At 36.0% G+C, this 18,998-nt stretch overlaps 1 protein-coding gene across 2 annotated transcripts in view; it reads right to left on the reverse strand.

The window, feature by feature from the left end:
* Nucleotides 1-18,998, reverse strand: part of DDX60 (DExD/H-box helicase 60) — a 102,227-nt gene that overhangs the window by 15,739 nt on the left and 67,490 nt on the right. For both annotated transcript variants that reach the window (XM_026485638.4, XM_026485639.4), the window contains exons 31-35: nt 15,110-15,310; nt 10,143-10,247; nt 9,739-9,880; nt 8,004-8,125; nt 1,437-1,584 (exon numbers count right to left, since the gene is read on the reverse strand). In XM_026485638.4, coding sequence (XP_026341423.1) covers nt 1,437-1,584; nt 8,004-8,125; nt 9,739-9,880; nt 10,143-10,247; nt 15,110-15,310 — 718 coding nt within the window. The remainder of the gene's footprint in view (nt 1-1,436; nt 1,585-8,003; nt 8,126-9,738; nt 9,881-10,142; nt 10,248-15,109; nt 15,311-18,998) is intronic.

The raw sequence follows: 18,998 nt of genomic DNA on the forward strand, positions 1-18,998 counted from the left end.
TCCCTCTGCCTGCAGCTCCCCCTGCTTGTGCTCTCTCTCTGACAAATAAATAAATAAAATCCTTTTTTAAAAAAGTGAGTAGCACATCTTGGCACATAATACATTCAATAAATGTTAGCTATTAATATTATTATCAATATTATAAAGTTTGTATTATGTTTTAGTTCCTTGATCAACAGGTAATAAAAGGCTACATTTAAATTGCATGCTCTTTTAACATAGAACTATTTTTATTCCTTGGTGCTTTTTCCCACTGAACTCAGATCTGGCCTCACAATCCTCCAGACAGGGTATTTCAAGAAGCCACTACCAGTAGGTTTGGAAATGGCATATGAGAAGAAGTACTTTTTCCATTCCTGCTCTTTTTTTTAAAGGTTTTATTTATTTATTTGAGAGAGAGAGAGAGAGAGCACAAGCAGGAGGAGGGGCAGAGGGAGAAGCAGACTCCCCACTGAGCAGGGAGCCCAACATGGAGCTCCATCCCTGTATTGTGGGATCATGACCTGAGCCAAAGGCAGCCGCTTAACCACCTGAGCCACCCAGGTGCCCCCTCCATTCCTACTCTTAAAAAGCACCAGATTGTGCATTCAAAGGGGGCCCTAATTTGTAATGAAGGCACTACTATTTTGCCTCCTCTGGGATGCTCACAATGTTCCACTGTTACTGTTGCTTTCGTTCATGCTGCTTCCCACTCTAATAGGGCCCGGGAAGTAACAGGCTCGGCTTCCTTAACTTTTTCCAACTGAGGATGTTAAAGGTATGATGAAACTAGGAAATTACTGCCCATGGCTCAACCCTTTCCTTTTATCCCAGTCAGCTTTTCCTGTTTACTTTTCCCTAGAAGATTTCTATCCAATAGTTTATAAAAAATAAGAGCAAAGATTAATGTGTTTACTATGTGCTAGGTATGTTTTACGATATTCACATGTATTAACTGATTATTTAAAGCTCACCCAAACTAGGTATGTAATGCTATTCTCTTTTTTATACATCTTTTGAGAAAATTGAGGCACGAATATGAAATATTGAAATAATATGGAATATTGCCCAGGGTCTCACTTCTAAGAATAGCAGAACAAGAGTTTGGGCCCAGGTAATCTTCCAAGAGTCTATGCATATTTCCTCTCAAGAAAATGAGTGATAGAATGGTCTTTCATTTCTCTTCATTTCATAGATGTCTTTACTGCACTTGCCAAGCTTGCCCCGAAAGCAACCTTTAATCAAGATGGTTTATAAATGACTCTATTTAGTTTTACTCTCCATTGCCCTTTTGGCTTCTAAAAATCAAGAGTTTCTTTCTTTAGAAAGCAGAAGGAATCCCCCTTTCTTAAGGCAGACTGATCTTTTCCAGGGTCTACTCTTCCTCTGGAAAAAATATTCTTAGAAAGATTATTTTTTCTTTAAACCATTCCACAGTGGAGCTAAGATATACTTACTTGTTTTTGACAATGGGAGTTCATATTCTTGTTTCATATCAGCCAATCTGGCAACATTTAGTAGGAAGGAGGCAAAATCCTTTGTAATGTCCATATTATACTCATGTAAAGCATCATTAAAATCCTCAGGGAGATCGTCAAGGAACACCTAAATCATCAGGGAGATCATTAAGAACACTGGAAAGCCAAATATTCTTTTAGAGAGATCTATACACCTTCCTTGAAAACTGAAACTTTGGAAGAATGGCAAAGAACACTGCAATATAATTCTGTAGTTACCTATTTATTCAATAATGTAATCGCTTCATTCCTTCATTGTGAAATTGAAGTAAAATTCATTTTTTGTTTCTATGTGCATTTATAAAAACTAGTATCTTCACTTAAAAATTTGTTCACACTACTTAATCAACACCATCTTTTTTTCTTTTTTTAAAGTTTTCATTTAAGTTCCAATATAGTTAACATCCAGTGTATTATTAGTCTCAGGTACAGTATTTTGATTCAACACTGCCATGCAACACCGAGGGCTCATCATAAGTGCAACTTTTCTCTTTTTTTGTGGGAAAGTTTTTAAAATAATTGACCGCATTTCTATAATAGATACCAGACACAGGACTTTTTATTTCTTCCTTGGTTCATTTTGGAAGGTTGCATTTTCTAGGAATATGCCCATTTTGTCCAAACAACGAAATGTATTGGCATAAATCAGTTATAATATCCTCTTTTGTTCTTTTCAATGTCCAAAGTAGATCTGTAGTAATGTCGCATTTTCTTTCCTGATATTTGTAACATCTACTCTGTTAGATTTTCTATTTGTTTTGTTTTCCTAGCTTCTTAAGCTGAAAAATTAAGTCATTGATATTTTTCGGCCTTTATTCTTTTCTAAGATATAATTATAAGGCTATAAATTTTGCTCTAATCTTTGTATGAACTATATCTTGTATTTGTGTGTTTATTGTTTAAATAAAATATTCTATAATTACGTTTTATTTTTGTCCCATATGCATTTTTCCTATTTTAATTTTCTTTTTTAAGAATTCTATTAATATTCAAAAGGTATTTTATCATAGTAAGCACTACAATTTTTTTTTTTTTAATCAGTGTTAAAAGCTTACAACAACTAATCAGGGCTCTGTCTTACCACCCATGCCCTCTAGTCCCAGAACCATGTTAAACTCTTTTGCTATTTGTTCTAGTGACCTATATGTATTTAGAAATGAATCTATCTAATTTTCAGGCAATTAAGGTGTTTCTGATTCTTCTGGTAAGATTTACCTGGCATATCTCTTTTTCTATCATTTTACTTTCAATCTTTCTGGGACGTCATAGGTAAGATGTGATTTTAATAAACAGCAAATAATTGTGGGTATTTTTCTTAATAAAATCCAAAAATGTTATTATTTTACCTGAAGTATTTAGTACATATATAGTCAATGTAGTTACTTATACAGTTGAGTTTATGTATACTATTTTAGCATTCAGTGTCTATCGGGACCATATATTCCATATTATTTTCTCTGTTCTTGTCTTTTTTTTTAATCAGTTTTTCTTCTATTAACACTTATATGTGCACTATTTTGCTAGTCTTTATCCCAGAGATTACAAAATACATCTTTTTTACAACTCAGTACTGCAAGAACCTTAAAATATTCAAATATATTTACCCTTCCCAACACTTGTATTATGATTGTCACGCATTTTAGTGTTTTTTAAATTACTTATATATTTATTTTTTATTTATATTATTTATTTATATTATTTATTTATTTATTTATATCTACCCGCACATTATCCTTCTAGTATACTTCATGCCCTGTTACATTTTCAAGTCTCCCAAGTTTAGATTTCTTTATCTGCGTAAAATACATATTTCTTTTAGCACATACACAAGAAACTGTTAGAACTAATAAACAATATCAGCAAAGTTGGAGGGTACAAAATCAAAACAGTTGTGTTTCAAAAAAAGTTGTGTTTCTATACACTTAGTATCTGAAAAGAAAATTAGGACAATCTCATTTGTAATAGTACTAAAAAGAATAAAATATTTAGGTATAAATTTAACCAAGGAGGTGAAGATCTCTATACTAAAAAGTATAAAACACTCATGAACAAAATTACAGCAGACACAAATAATGCAAAGACATGCCATGTTCATAGACTGAAAGAATAATTACTATTAAGATGTCAAAACTATCCAAAGGGATCTACAGATTCATTGCAAGTCCTATCAAAATCTCATGGCATTTTTTACAGAAATATAAAAAACAATTCCAAAATTCATATGGAATCACAAAAGACTCTGAATAGTCAAAATTATCTCGAGGGGAAAAAAAAAACAAAGCCAGAGGCATCACATTTCCTAATTTTAGAATATATTACAAAGCTCCAGTAGTTAAAACAGTATTGTACCAACATCATGAAAGACATATAGACTAATGGAACAAAATAGAGTCCAGAAATAAATCCATGTACATATGGTCAAAAGATCTTTGACAAAGGTGCCAAGAACACACAATGGGGAAAGGATCATCTCTTCAACAAACGGTGTTGGCAAAATTTGATATACACATGAAATAAAATGAAATCAACCCTTATCACATACTGTACAAAAAATAAACTCAAATGCATTAAAGACTTAAACATAAGACCTGAAACTGTAAAATTCAAAGAAGAAAATTTAAGGACATTGGTCTTGGAAATGATTTTTATTTATATGACACCAGAAGCACAGGCAACAAAAATGAAAATAAACAAGTAAGACTAAATCAAACCAAAAGCTTCCACATAGCAAAGGAAATAATAAAGTGAAAAGGCATTTCCAGAATGGGAGAAAATATTTCTAAGCCATCTATCTGGGAAGGGGTAATATCCAAATATATCTAAGAATCTTCTACAACTCAATAGCAAAAAATTAAAACAAAATGGGCAAAGGACTTGATTAGACATTCCTCCAAAGAAGTCACGCAAATGGCCACCATGTATATTAAAAGTTGCTCAACTGCACTAATCATTAGGGAAATGCAGATGAAGGCCACATGAGATATTGTCTCCTACCTGTTACTATGGGTATTATCAAAAAATCAAAAAGGTAAGTGTTGAGGAGAATACAGAAAAATTAGAATCCCTATACACTCTCGGTGGAAATGTATGCTGCTGTGGCCACTATGGAAAACATTCAGGGTTTTCTTCAAAAAGTTAAAAATAGAACTACCATATGATCCAGCAATCCCAGTTTGATGTATATACCCAAAAGAATTGAAATAAGGATCTTGAAGAGATATCTGTACCCCCATGTTCACTGCAACATTATTCACAATAAGCAAGATATGGAAACAACCCAAATGTCCATCAACAGATGAACGGATAAGGTAATGCGGTATATACACACAATGGAATATTATTCCATCTTTAAAAGGAAGGAAATCTTCCCACTTGCAACAACATGGATGAACCTAGAGGATGTTATGCTAAGTAAAATAAGCCAGTTACAGAATGACAAATAATTCATGATTTCATGTAATGGAATTTATATCTTATAAATTCTACTTATATTCCACTTACATCTTAAATAGTCAAACTCATAGAAGCAGAGGATAGAATGGTGACTGCCAGGGACTGGGTGGAGGAAGAAATGGGCAATTGTTTTTCATGGGATATAAAGTTTCTGTTATGCAAGATAAATAAATTCTAAAGATCTACTGTACAACAAAGTACCTATAGTTAACAATACAATATTGTAAACTTTAAAATACTTGAAGTGGATAAATTTCAGTTAAGTGTTCCTACCAAAAAAAGGAGAAAAAAAAAAACACCTCATACATAAGGAATGTGGAATGTGATGAATATGTTTAGCACCTTGGTTGTAGTGATGATATCATGGGTATATGCGTATGTCCAAACTCATTAAGACATATACATTAAATGTGTGCAATTCTTTGTATATCAATTATACCTCAATAACAATAAAGCTGAAAAAATAAGGTAGATATATGCATACCCTCCTGTTATGTTATTAAATCAATCACAATATATTTACCCTATTTTAAATTATGTTTAAAACATAGCAAAATATACGTACATATTTATGTGTGAAAATAGAGTAGGATGAAATTTTTTCTTCTAGCTTCAATTATTTTGGTTAAAAAGTCAGCTATCAATCTTATTGCTTTTTTCAAGGAAATGCCTGTTTCAGCTATAGCTGGTTTATGATTTTCTCTTTGTTTTTGACTTTCAGTAGCTTTAGTTTAATGTTTATATTTATCCTTCTTGAAGTTGACTAATAAGCTTTTAAACTATGGAGTGTTACCTTTCATCAACTTTGGAAAATTCCCAACTATTAGTTTTGAATACTCTTCTGCCATTTTCCTCTTTCCTCTTCTTAATGGACTCCCGTTACGTAACATCAAACTTTTTGAATGTGATGCATGTTTCTCTTATGCTATTTACCTTTAATTTTTTCTCTCTGTGCTAGAGTTTGGGTACTTCCTATTGAGCTGTCAGCTCACTGACTCTGACTTCTGATATGTATATTCTGATCAGATATTATATTTTTCAATTCTGAAGTTTCCATTTAATTATATGGTAAAATTCTAATTATCTGGTGAAATTTTCCATCCTTCCGTGAATTTTTGCCTATCTTTTCTCCTATTTTCTTGAACATACTAATCATATGTAAATTTCTTGTCCCTTAGCTCCAATATCTGAATCATCTGTGTGTCTATTACTATTGCCTGCTTTTCTTCCTGCCAACTGGTCATATATTCTTGCTTTTCACTTTTTTAGTTCTGGGCCTTTTTTTTTTTTTCACCATAAAATGTTTATAAAAGGACCAGATAGGGTTCATATGATGTTATCTTCCACCAGAGTGAGTTCTCCCATTTTTGTGTTTGGTTACATGATTGAAGATGTGATCACTTCAGTCCAAGTAGAGATTAAAGTGGTATTGTTGGTATTGCTGGTATTGTTTTCCAGTTTTATTAAGTTTCAGTCTATACCTGATTTAACTCTGTTGCTGGGTCATGACATTCTTGGGACTTAGAGTATGAGGTTGGTAGGTCTCGTTTTCTCAGTCCTAAAAGACTGACAAAGATCTACCTCTTTCCTCCAGAGCTTCCTAATATTCTACATCTTCTAGTTCTAAAAACCTTCAAAAACGTCTTGAGGGGCATATAAGCCTGTGAATAAATGCAGAACCTTCCTTCTAGTGGGTTTTTACTTAATAAGTGTCACAAGACTACAAAAAATTTGGTGGTAGTACCCCAACATTTCATGCAGATCTGGTACTCAGTAAACATCCTCAGTAAACTCATAGAAACATTATGTCTCCCAAGTTTCTGTCACTCCACCCCCATGTGGTCACTAAATGCTTTAATAATTTTTTTAATCTCACAGAAGAGGCTCTCTGTATATGCTAAGTACAATTTTCAAACCATGTCCAGAATCAACAAATTCTTTGGGAGGAAACCATGACTAAAGAGTCCCATCACACCTTAGTAAGTTCTTGCCATTTTACAATGTTAGACAGCCACATCTTCATTGTTTCCACAGCTCTCTGTTGCAATATGAATGATAACCACTTACTATATCCTACCTGGAAGTGCACAAATTTCCAATAACCTTTAAAAAAGAGAGAGAGAAAGAGACTGACAGAAAGCGAGAAAGACAGGAGGTCTCCACACAAAACCTTCTTTTATTTTTTATTTTTATGATGTCTTTCCGTGTGAGAATTTAGATACTGACTTTTCTAAGTTAAATATAAATTATTTAAGTAAAACAAATAATACTTCAAGAGGGTACATGTGATGAAAAAATGTGAAGATGATAGGTCAATGACTAAAGTTGTGTTCACTGGTCAAGAGAACATTCTGTAAGGCCTAAGATTCATAATGAGACATTGTGGAGTTAGACAATACAGATTAACTCATCTCTTTTTGTTCCTTGTCACCTTTTACTAAGGTTATTTAGTATAGCCAGCCTATTCCACTTTCTCAGATTCTAGTGGGGTAGATTAGTAACTATTTGATGTTGATTTAATAATAGCAAATCCTGATCAAAGAATATGTTGCAAATAAAACTGGAAAAGAGTTTTCCTGCCTTTACTCTATGTGAGTCAAGGAATGATTTTTTCAAAGACTATTCTAATACATTTTTCAGTGAGGACATTATCACAACATATACTTCTTGCCTGTAGCCCTACCTCAAAGTAGATCCTAACGGAACTACAGATTCAATGATAGGAACTATTAGTTCATTTACTGTATAACTATCTACTTTTTTTTCTTTAGCCACTGAATGCTATAATTTGATACAGTCATACAATCAAATGGAAAACATGGGCAAAATTCCTTATCTTATTTTTCCTCAAGAAATACAATCTTTTGATATATTTATATGGAGAGGCTTATGAATTAGAGTTTAAATATAATAGCGATTACAGAATGAACAAACCACTATTCTATAAAACAAATGAACCATGTATTGATAAAATCCTAGGGCTGCTGAATCATTTATGGTAGGATCTACTTAATTACATTAATTATTTAATGTTATCAGAAGCATAAATTTTACCTTTGATTGATAAAACGTGACAGTACTATCCCGGAACTTTGCTGGAAGAAGCCTTCTTCCAAACAGATTTGCCAATACTAACACTAGCTTTTCCATAACATCTTGAGAAAAATGTTTTGAGCCTATACAAAATAAAGTGTCTTGTTATAAATGTAAAAAAGTGTGTCAATCCCATTTTTAACATTTAAATTGAATGTTACACTGCATTTCATTTCATGGAAATTGAAAATATGTAACAAATACAGCAACCAAGGAATGACTATATCTGCTGCCAGTTTACATCTGTGCCTTCTTTTTCATCCTTGCTACGCTCACGCTAGTTCATCCCAAAATCATTTCAACCACAAATTGCCTCATCTCCTTACCTGGATTCTACCCCACCTCCCGCCCCCCAACTTCAGGCTATGATCAGTTTTCCTACAGCATTTTATGATCATGTCTCTCACCTATTCAAAAATCTCTGGTTGCATCTCAATGCCTCATAAACAAAATCCAATCTCCTCAGCCTAGCATTTAAGGCTTTCCAAAACTCAGCCCATAAATAACCTCCCAGCCTTATCTCCCTGCCTTCCCTTCTTGCCACTCATATTAAGATACCATCAATTTGACTTACTTTCTGTCCTTCACAAGAGCATTATGCCGCAGTAATTAAAACGGTCACACCTTTAATAACTTGGGCTCTAGAGTCAAACTACTTATATTTGAATCTTTGCTCTGACACTTACTAAAATTATGTGACCATGGCAATTTATTTAACTTCTCTGTATCTGAGTTTCCTTACAGACAAAAGAGTGATAGCCATATTATGTGCCTCATAAAGTTATCAAATTTTCTACCTTCATGTTTATAATAGCATACACCCTCCCCTCCCACCCCCGCCCGTACAGCAATGAACATAACTGTACTTCCTGTTACAGGAAATTATTTCTCCTCTTACAGGGTTTTTAGGGGGACAAAATTTTCTGAGTATTCTTGTTTCACAGAACAATGCATGTTCAGATAGTGACTAGACCTACTGCACGAAGTAAAGTGTTGCTATCAGTTCATGATAGAAGATAAAGAAATGCTGTGAAAGGCACTGCATTTGCCGGGCATTAGGAAATACAACAAATTTACGCACCAAAAGGAAAACATTTCTTTTAGGGACACTGTTTCAGGGTGTATGGTTTAATTATAAAATTCAAAACTTTTTAATTTAAAAAATGTATTAAACAGAATATTAAGTGGGCATTAAAACAGAATTCACAAAAAGTTTACGTGATATTGGCAAAACTATATTTCAGGGAAAACAAGATTCCAGATTATGCAATTAACATATCAGTTATTTAAATAAACTATATAGTTATATTCTAAGAAAATATGATTGGAAGAAAATATTCACAAATACTAATGGTGAATATTATATTTAATATAATGCCTTCCTATATCCCTTTTATATGATGAGCACATATTACATTTAATTAGGAAAAATATTTATTAAAAAATCATATTTTTTAATATGTTCTGAGTCCTGGAGTACAGAAATCACTAAAGTTCATAAGAAACTGACATTTTAAAATAGGTGTCACAAAATATGGCTGTCTCCCATATGATCTATATTAGTAGGTATACAAAACTTTATTTTACCTAATTTGGTATCTCTAAATTATCTAAATATTAACTTGTGTTAGAAGTGCTAGCTTCACTATAGTCTCTGTTACTATTTTAAGATTACACACACAAACATCAAGCTTACCTTTCCTAGTTGGCTGACAGAGATTATGGAAAAGGCCTTTTACAAGAAAACTGACAAAAACAAGATTAGAAGGCTCGTGATAATGCAAATGAGATACAAGTCCAGCAAACCCCACTGGTTTACCTTCTTGATCTAAATAGCCCTAAAGAAAAAAAAAATTATTAGTTTGACTCAACTCACCACATCCATTAATTAATAACTAACTTATTAAGTGCTAGTTTAAAACAGTATTTAATGCCAATATAAGAGAGATTGGTAATCATTACCTGGTCCAGTTGTGATAATTATATCAAGTAAAGAAATATTAGTCATCGGATATAACCTTCTAAGGACCACAATTAATTCAGCATGATAAAAAATATAGTACCATTCCTATTTCACAAAAAGACAAAGGACAATCATACCTGTTTCACAAGGAATTGCAAAGAAAACAAGAAGTAAAGTTTTAACGTCTCCATGACTCTGGGTTTCTTGAAGGACAGCAATGAATGCTTTAGCACTGACAGCACCTTCAAAGAAGAATACTTTCATTCACACCATGTTAGTTTTATGAAATATATTTGTAAATAATAATATAGGTATATTGTAATTTTAAGTTTTTTCTTATGATGTTTTGACATCTTAAAAAACCTTTCTGAAACAAACAAACAAACATAAAACCTTTCTGGATGGGGGAAAACTGTCCCTTCCTGGGCTAGCTAACTCCTAAAGATAACAACAACTTGCCTAAAAGCATGCCTATCATATACAAACCAACCAATCCCAAGTTTATACCCCCCAACTTCTTCCTTCCCTAATTCTCACACAACTAGCCAATATTTCTTGTGTCCTAAGTCATCCCAGAGCCAGGTACCAGACGACAAGAGGCCACCTGCACAGCCCAAAACCCAGCAGAATTATTCAAACCAGCCAGTCCTAAACTGCTTACTCTGCCCTGTTTTGCCTTTTCCATAGAAACTATAATAAAAGCAGTCACCTAAACCTTTCTGCTGCTCCTATCTTTTGCCTCCTGACCAGCCTGGTGTCCTTCAAACATAGTCCTGCAGAGTTTGCCCTGACTCCTATCTCTGAGGCTTATAAATATAATACTTTATTCTCCTGAGCTCTACCTCAGTCTCCTCTTGTCGCTCCACCTTACTAGCACATAAAAGAATATAAAACAATAGGATAGATATTACCCATATCTATCATACCACAGAGATTCCAGCAATATATAAGATTCAGTTAAATTTCACATTATTTGCTTTACCATCTTCTTACATGGCACATCTTTCCTTTAATAAACAGAACATATAAAACAGAATCATCAGAAATGAAAACTATTGCCAAAAAATCTGATAATAAATGTGAGCCCAGTTTAAGAGCTTACAGCTCTTGATTTATTCTGGAAGAAAACAAGATATGCTATTGTATGCCCTGCAGTATTGTGGCAAAAATAATGCAATTAGGTTGATTAAAACAAAAGTAATAAAAATATTGCTTGGTTTCTGGTATAAAACAGCACTGAGGTAGCAGTTAAGATACCTTTGAGCTGCCCACTAAAACATCTATGAGGTTCCAATAAAAGGAAAATTTCCTAACATCACCAAATTTAAGCCTGGCTACCACTAGGACTGAGAGTTTACAGAACCTAGAGTGTCTGTACTCATTGTAAGGCCAGTGGACTATGTGCAAGGAAGGTGGGAGGATACAGATGAGCGAAAGGAGAAAGGAAGGGGGACATAGTGCACATCACCTTTACTTTAGGATGATTCTTTCTGAGAGTGCCAAAAATGCCCTTTCCTATTACCTCTCTTTCTCTGTTGCTCTACTTTGGTCACAGATGGCAACAGCAAGAAAATGGCTGAGTAGTAAGAGGGTGAGCAACTCATGGTGGTTCACTGTAATCTTAGAGATGTAGACCCATAACTAAAGTCGTACTAAGATAAGGACCCTGACAGCAATGCATACTGTAGTTTGTAGTGATGAATGACATCCACATACGTGATCAATGTGGCAGTGAGACTGGCAAAAGTAGATCAATAAACTTTCAGTCCAGAGAAGCTACTAAACACTAACACTTGGGTCAAAAGCTATTCTTCTAGCCTCACATTTAATACAGTATTTGAACAGCACTTAGGTGGCCAGAGAGAAGCCAGAGTGAAATCATACATCTCACTCTTTGGCAGTCGATCAGATTTAGACAAATGTACCTATATTCAAAAGTGAGAAAATAGAAAAACCCACAATAGAGCAACTCTTTATAAGAAAATTGATCACCTTCCTAAAATTTTTCAGTCATGCTAAAAATATTTATTAAATGTCTATACCAGGAACTAAGACAAACATCTTTGGCCACAGAGTGCTTACATTCCAGTGGAAAACATAGAGAAAATAAATAAAAACATGATAGATGATTGATAGATAGATAGATAGATAGATATTTGATGCTATGTTAGGACTGATACATACTATATATAAATGAATAAGGATCATAGTGCAGCAGACAGGAGATACATTTCCAATTTAGAAAGGGCAGTGAAAGAATGCTTCACTAAGAGTAATGTTAGAGCAAAAACTTGAATGAGGTGAAGGAGTGACGCTACGCACATATCTGAGAGAAGATTTCACAAGAGAAAGAAACAGCAAAGCCATGGTCCTCAGACTGTAATGTACCTGAAATATCCACAGAGCCAGTAGTAGGCTCATGTGGGAGAGCAGGAAGAGGTTAGTTCAACAAGATAATCAGGGATCAGGCTCTGCAGAACCATCATAAGGACATTGGCTTTTACTCCTTAAACAAAAAAAAAAGGGGGGGGGAGATGACCTATAAAAATTATTTTCTTTGTGCAGCAAAAAAATTTTTGGAAAATTATTTGGCATCTGCAATGGATGCCTTAAGATATGAGACTTGTCTCTACAAGACAAGGCAAAATAGCATAAAGTAAATGGACAATTATAAACTGACATTAAAAAATACTTTATTAATATGTGAAACAGTGATATTAAAAATAGTGAAGAATTTCAGGAAAATTAAAATTCCAGTAGTAGATTTAAAATCCACAATGTGTGGGGCTCCTGGGTGGCACAGTGGTTAAGCGTCTGCCTTCAGCTCAGGGCGTGATCCCGGTGTGATGGGATCGAGCCCCACATCAGGCTCCTCCGCTATGAGCCTGCTTCTTCCTCTCCCACTCCCCCTGCTTGTGTTCCCTCTCTCGCTGGCTGTCTCTGTCAAATAAATAAATAAAATCTTTAAAAAAAATAAAAAAATAAAAAAATAAAATCCACAATGTGTATTACTAAAGAGCAGAACTGAAACTCTGGAGAGCAGCATCATCAATGTGAAAGATAAACTTCACCTGTTCTCTCATAATGAAGAAAAACATAGCAATGGAGTACAGATAAAGAATTTTTTATTTAAAAATTATGACCCTTCCTAAAAAGAAATTGAATGAAAACAGAAGCAAATATGAAAGATCTAATTCAAGAAATTTCTTCTTAGTTCCAAAACTACTTGAGCACTGTACAATGCAATGTATTTAACATTACTGAATTGTACACTTAAAAAATGGTTAAGATGGTAAATTTTATATTATTTTTATTTCACCACAATTTTAAAAACTGAGCATGAATCTTCCTATGAGCATGCTTCATGTAAGCATGAAGATTCAAAGTTCTCAGCATATAACTAAAACATCAACTTAAAAAATGACCCACAGGGGCGCCTGGGTGGCTCAGTCGTTGAGCGTCTGCCTTCGGCTCAGGGCGTGATCCCGGCGTTGTGGGATCGAGCCCCACATCAGGCTCCTCTGCTGGGAGCCTGCTTCTTCCTCTCCCACTCCCCCTGCTTGTGTTCCCTCTCTCGCTGGCTGTCTCTCTCTCTGTCAAATAAATTAAAAAAATCTTAAAAAAAAAAAAATGACCCACAAAACAGAAAATCCTGGGGAAAAGAATTTGAAATATAAGGAGTTTTTTAAAAGAGTCATATAAATACATAGGCAGAAAAAAATCAAATTAACTACAAGAAAACAGGAATTACATGGCTCCACTAGGGAAGAGTAAAAGACTCTACTCCACTGTAACAGTACATGCAAGAGGAAATGAAACTTAGTTTGATGTGATGAGTAAAGAGAATATTCTAAGAATTTATTCTGTATTCGAGCCTTTTATGTCGAAAGATTACAGACAGATCTTCTCAAATATGCCACGGCAAAGAAAATAAACCACTCCAATAACCTTTCTTTAAAAATCTTTAAAAGCTTGCTAAAAGATGTAGTCTTCTCTCTTACACAGAAGTAAAAATTAGTACAGAAATGGGGAAGTTTGGTCTTAAAGGATACGTGCCTGCTCTGTAAGACCATCAGCAACACCAGGCCAACTCATCAGGAAAGGCCTGAAAGATTCCTCACATCGACAAACCGTTTCTGATTTAATCTGGTATACTAATCAATATAAAAAAACAATGCATCTTCGTAAGGATGAAAACCAAATTGTTTCATTATGATTTTTAAATTTTTCATCATGACATTAGACACAAAATATTTATCTCAGCAAAAACTTCAGGAAAAGTTTACAATTGTATCAATCAATGTCTAATCAAATATATCAGTGTTTGAAAACCAAATGTACACCTAGGTCAAATTACCAAAATGATAATATGACTGTCTTTGGACAATGAAACCTGGTACGGTTTTTGCTTTCTTTCAGCCTTTTGCATTATCTAAATACTCTTTGGTGAATTTGGGTTACTTTGTTTTTTACAAAAAATAAACTCTTTTATTACCAAATGATCACAACAAATCTTGTTCCTTTTGAAAATGGAATCTAACCCAGATCTTCTAAAATCTACAGCCAGTGGTGCCTAGGTGGCTCAGTGGGTTGAAAATCTGATTCTTGATTTCAGCTGGGTCATGATCTCAGGGTCATGAGATCAAGCCCCGTGTCAGGCTCTGTGCTCTGAAGAGACTGCTTAAGACTCTCTCTCCCTCTCCCTCTGCCCCTTCCCTCGCTTATGCTCTCTGTCTCTCTGAGTAAATAAGTAAAATCTTTTAAAAATAAAATAAAATAAAATAAAATAAAATAAAATAAAATAAAATAAAATCGATAGCCAGCACCTTTAACTACTATAGGGCAACATCGATCACACATGAAAAAAGTAATCTTTAATTCCAAATGCCCATCCAGCACAAATTCTATGACTGATAGAAGAGACAAACAAAACGAATTATTATTCTCCCACTCTGCACCAACCCTATACTATGCAAGACATTGCAAAGCATACAAAACTGATGAAACTGAAAAGTTATTGCTATAGACTTCTAAAGAAGAGCAAACCTAACCACAGCCAAGCTAGTAGTGAAGACTCTACGTCAGAAAATGTCAAGCATAGTACCTTTGCTTTGGCATCCTCTGGGTCATCTCCCTTGGAGGCCAGCAGCATGAGTCGCAGGACCAGGGTAATGCCGAGAGGAAACTGTCCTTTCAGTTCAGGAACATTGGATTTAATGAGTTTTTCTATTTTGGGCAATGGAATATCAAAGAAATATACATCTCCCAGCAGGTCTTGACCTCGTCTTCCAGCACGTCCGGACATCTGGAAACAGAAGAGAATCACAAAGTAATATTTCCCTAAGTACTTTCTCCATCACACAATTGAGCCTTTTCCATAGGGTTGGAGCAAGTAAATCGTGCATATGTTCAAGCATTAAATAACCTGAAACTAAAATCCAACGGTGTAGCACTTAGGAAATTTACCATGGCTAAGACAGAGCTAAGAATGAGACATTCATCATTATTATGTACTTATTTCATGCCAAAAATTGTGCTATATATTTATATCATGATATATAGATGAAAAAGACTAGACCCCAATTTCAAATTCACTTATAGCTGAACTAATTACACCAATTCTCTCCTTTCCCACTTCCTTTCCCTCATTCTGTTCTCACACACCAGTGTGTTGCATTACAGATCACCAAAAAAATTGTGCACAAATTGAGGAATACATGAGTAAAATAAAATTCAGAAATTCTACTTGTAGAAAACAAACTCTTTCTTTATAGAAGTTGTACTAGTTCTCATATATTAAGTGCTTAGAATGTGCTAAATCCTTTGAACTGTTTTTATACAGACCTCACACCAACTGTATGACATAAACGTAATCATTATCTCCATTTTACAATGTAGAAATAGGGACATGACAGATAGAAGAAACTTGTCTATAGTCAAACACCAGAAAGTGGAAGATCCAACTCACACCCTGGCATTTTGACTCCCAAGTTCATCATCTGAAACGTCATAACACATAGGGTCCTGGAGAACCCTAACTATATGATTCCCAGAGACGATATTGGAGAGGAGCGCTCATGCAGAACACAGCCCCAGGAGGGGAGATCAGAAGGACAGGCATTGGTAAAGTTGTGGGAAATAAGAGGGGTGTTGCATTGGATAGGAACAAGTCCTACAAGAATAAGAAGTGAGTGTTTAGAGAGAAAGAGAGGGGGGCATTTTGATAAAAACTTGAATGTTGGCTGATACCTAAGTTTGATGCTGCTAGCAGAAATATTCATCAAATACTCCCTAGCAGGGAAGCTATATGAAGACAAACTGTATTGTATATAGGACATAGCAAAGTAAGAAGAATTGAAAATCAAAAGAACCGTTTTAATAATACAAGGCCAGGAATGTCTGATGAGAGATAGTGAAGACAGAAATTGCAAGGCAGGAGGGGGGGAAAAGATGGCAGAGGAGTAGGGGACCCTTTTTTCAGCTGGTCCCCTGAATGGGGCTGGACAATCCTTAACACCCATGAAATCAGCCCGAGACGTAGGAAGATACATCTGGTTCTCTACTAACGAACATCTCCAGCGCTGAGTATTGAGGTACGAAATGGGGAGCCGTGAATCCATGCACAGATATCAGAAGATAAACAGAAGGGGGAGGGAGCTGTGGCATTCGAGCACCGGGAGCACTAGCCACCTGCAATGGGGAGCGGGCCGGACTCGCGGACCGGCATCCACAAGAAAGCAGACTGAGACCGTGAGCCCGGGAACGCGCGCACAACCAGACTGAAAACCGGAGCTCCAGAGCATTCACTGGAACCAGACTGACCGGGAGCTCGTGAGCACGTGCGCAACCAGACTGAAAACTGGCGCTCTGGAGCGTGTGCGAACCACACTGAATCAGGGAGCTCAGGAACGTGAGCAGGAACTGGGGGCAGCTGGCAGTGTTAGAAGCACAAAGGACAGAAACCTGCCGGCCCTGGAAATGAGGCCTGGGAGAGTGGCTGTGGGGCGCACGACCCAGGACACTGCAGGGTTTTTAGCAGCACCGACAGAAACAGAGTTAAAGTGGCCAGGAGGGCTCAGTGGAGAGCAGACTGCGATCTCTCTGTTCTGAGACAGAGGCTAGGATACGGCCACTGCTGCTCTGATTCTCAGAAGAGGCACAGAAAACCTCCAGGGAAAGCTGCCAGAGAACAAAAGCCTGGAAATACCAGCTCACATTGTGCCCATCCCCACCCCCTTCACAGGGGACAGGGTGACTCTACCCAAACAGGGTTGCCTGAGTACCAACGAGGCAGGCCCCTCCCCCAGAAGGCAGGCTGAAAAATCAAGAAGCCCACATCCCTAAGGTCCCTATAAAACAAGTGCACACTGCCCCATTCCTGGTCAATAATTTGGGCTCTGGGCATCCCTGCAACCTCTCCTCATCAGAATGACGAGAAGGAGAAATCTCCCCCAGCAAAGAAAACACAATGAGTCTGTGGCCTCTGCCACAGAACTGATGGATATGGATATAACCAAATTATTAGAAATGGAGTTCAGAGTAACAATGGTCAAGATGATGTGTAGGCTTGAAAAAAATATTAACGAAAATATTAACGAGAATATAGAATCTCTAAGGGCGGAAATGGGAAAGAATCTGGAAGAAATTAAAAATGCTATGAATCAAATGCAGTCTAAACTAGACGCTCTGACAGCCAGCGTAAATGAGGCAGAAGAACGAATTCGTGAATTAGAGGATGGGATGGTAGAAGAGAAAGTAAAAATGGAAACTTGGCTCAAAAAAATTCAATCTCAAGAATGTAGGTTACGGGAGATTATTGACTCAATGAAACGTTCCAATGTCAGAATCATCAGCATCCCCAAGGGGGTGGAGAAAGAGAGAGGTCTAGAAGAGATATTTGAACAAATTGTAGCTGAGAACTTCTCTAATCTGGCAAAGGAAACAAGCATTCATGTCCAAGAGGCAGAGAGGACCCCTCCCAAGATCAATGAGAACAGACCTACACCATGTCACATCATAGTGCAATTTGCAAATACTAGATCCAAGGATACAGTATTGAAAGCGCCCAGGAGGAAGAAAATCCTTACGTACAGAGGGAAGAATATCAGAATAACGTCAGACCTGTCTACAGAGACCTGGCAGGCCAGGAAGGGTTGGCAAGGTATTTTCAAAGCTCTAACTGAGAAGAACATGCAACCAAGGACACTTTATCCAGCAAGGCTATCATTCAGAATTGATGGAGAGATAAGGACCTTCCAGCATCGGCAGAAATTGAAAGAATTCATAACCTCCAAACCAACCCTACATGAGATATTAAGGGGGTTCTATAAAAGTAAAAAGGCCCCAAGAGTGATACAGAACAGAAATTTACAATCTATAGAAACAAAGACTTCACAGGCAACATGACATCATTAAAATCATATCTCTCAAAAATCACTCTCAATGTGAATGGCCAAATGCTCCCATAAACGCCACAGGGTTGCAGATTGGATAAAAAGACATGACTCATCAATTTGCTGTCTACAAGAGACTCATTTTGAACCTAAACGTACATCCAGACTGAAAGTGAAAGGATGGAAAACCATTTTTTGTGCCAATGGACCTCAAAAGAAAGCTGGGGTAGCAATTCTCATATCAGACAGATTAGATTTTAAACTAAAGACTGTAGTTAGAGATACAGAAGGACACTATATTATTCTTAAAGGATGTATCCAACAAGTGGATATGACAATTATAAATATCTATGCCCCCAACAGGGGAGCAGCTAGATATACAAACCAACTCTTAACCAGAAAAAAGAGACATATAGATAATAATATGTTAATAGTAGGGGACTTCAACACTCTGCTCTCAGCAATAGACAGATCACCTAAGCAGAAAATCAAGATAGAAACAACAGCTTTGAATGCCATACTGGACCAGATGGACCTCATAGATATATACAGAACACTACACCCCAGAACAACAGAATACCCATTCTTTTCAAATGCACA

This window comes from Ursus arctos, unplaced genomic scaffold (genome assembly GCF_023065955.2).
Source record: "Ursus arctos isolate Adak ecotype North America unplaced genomic scaffold, UrsArc2.0 scaffold_11, whole genome shotgun sequence".
NCBI lineage: Eukaryota > Metazoa > Chordata > Mammalia > Carnivora > Ursidae > Ursus > Ursus arctos.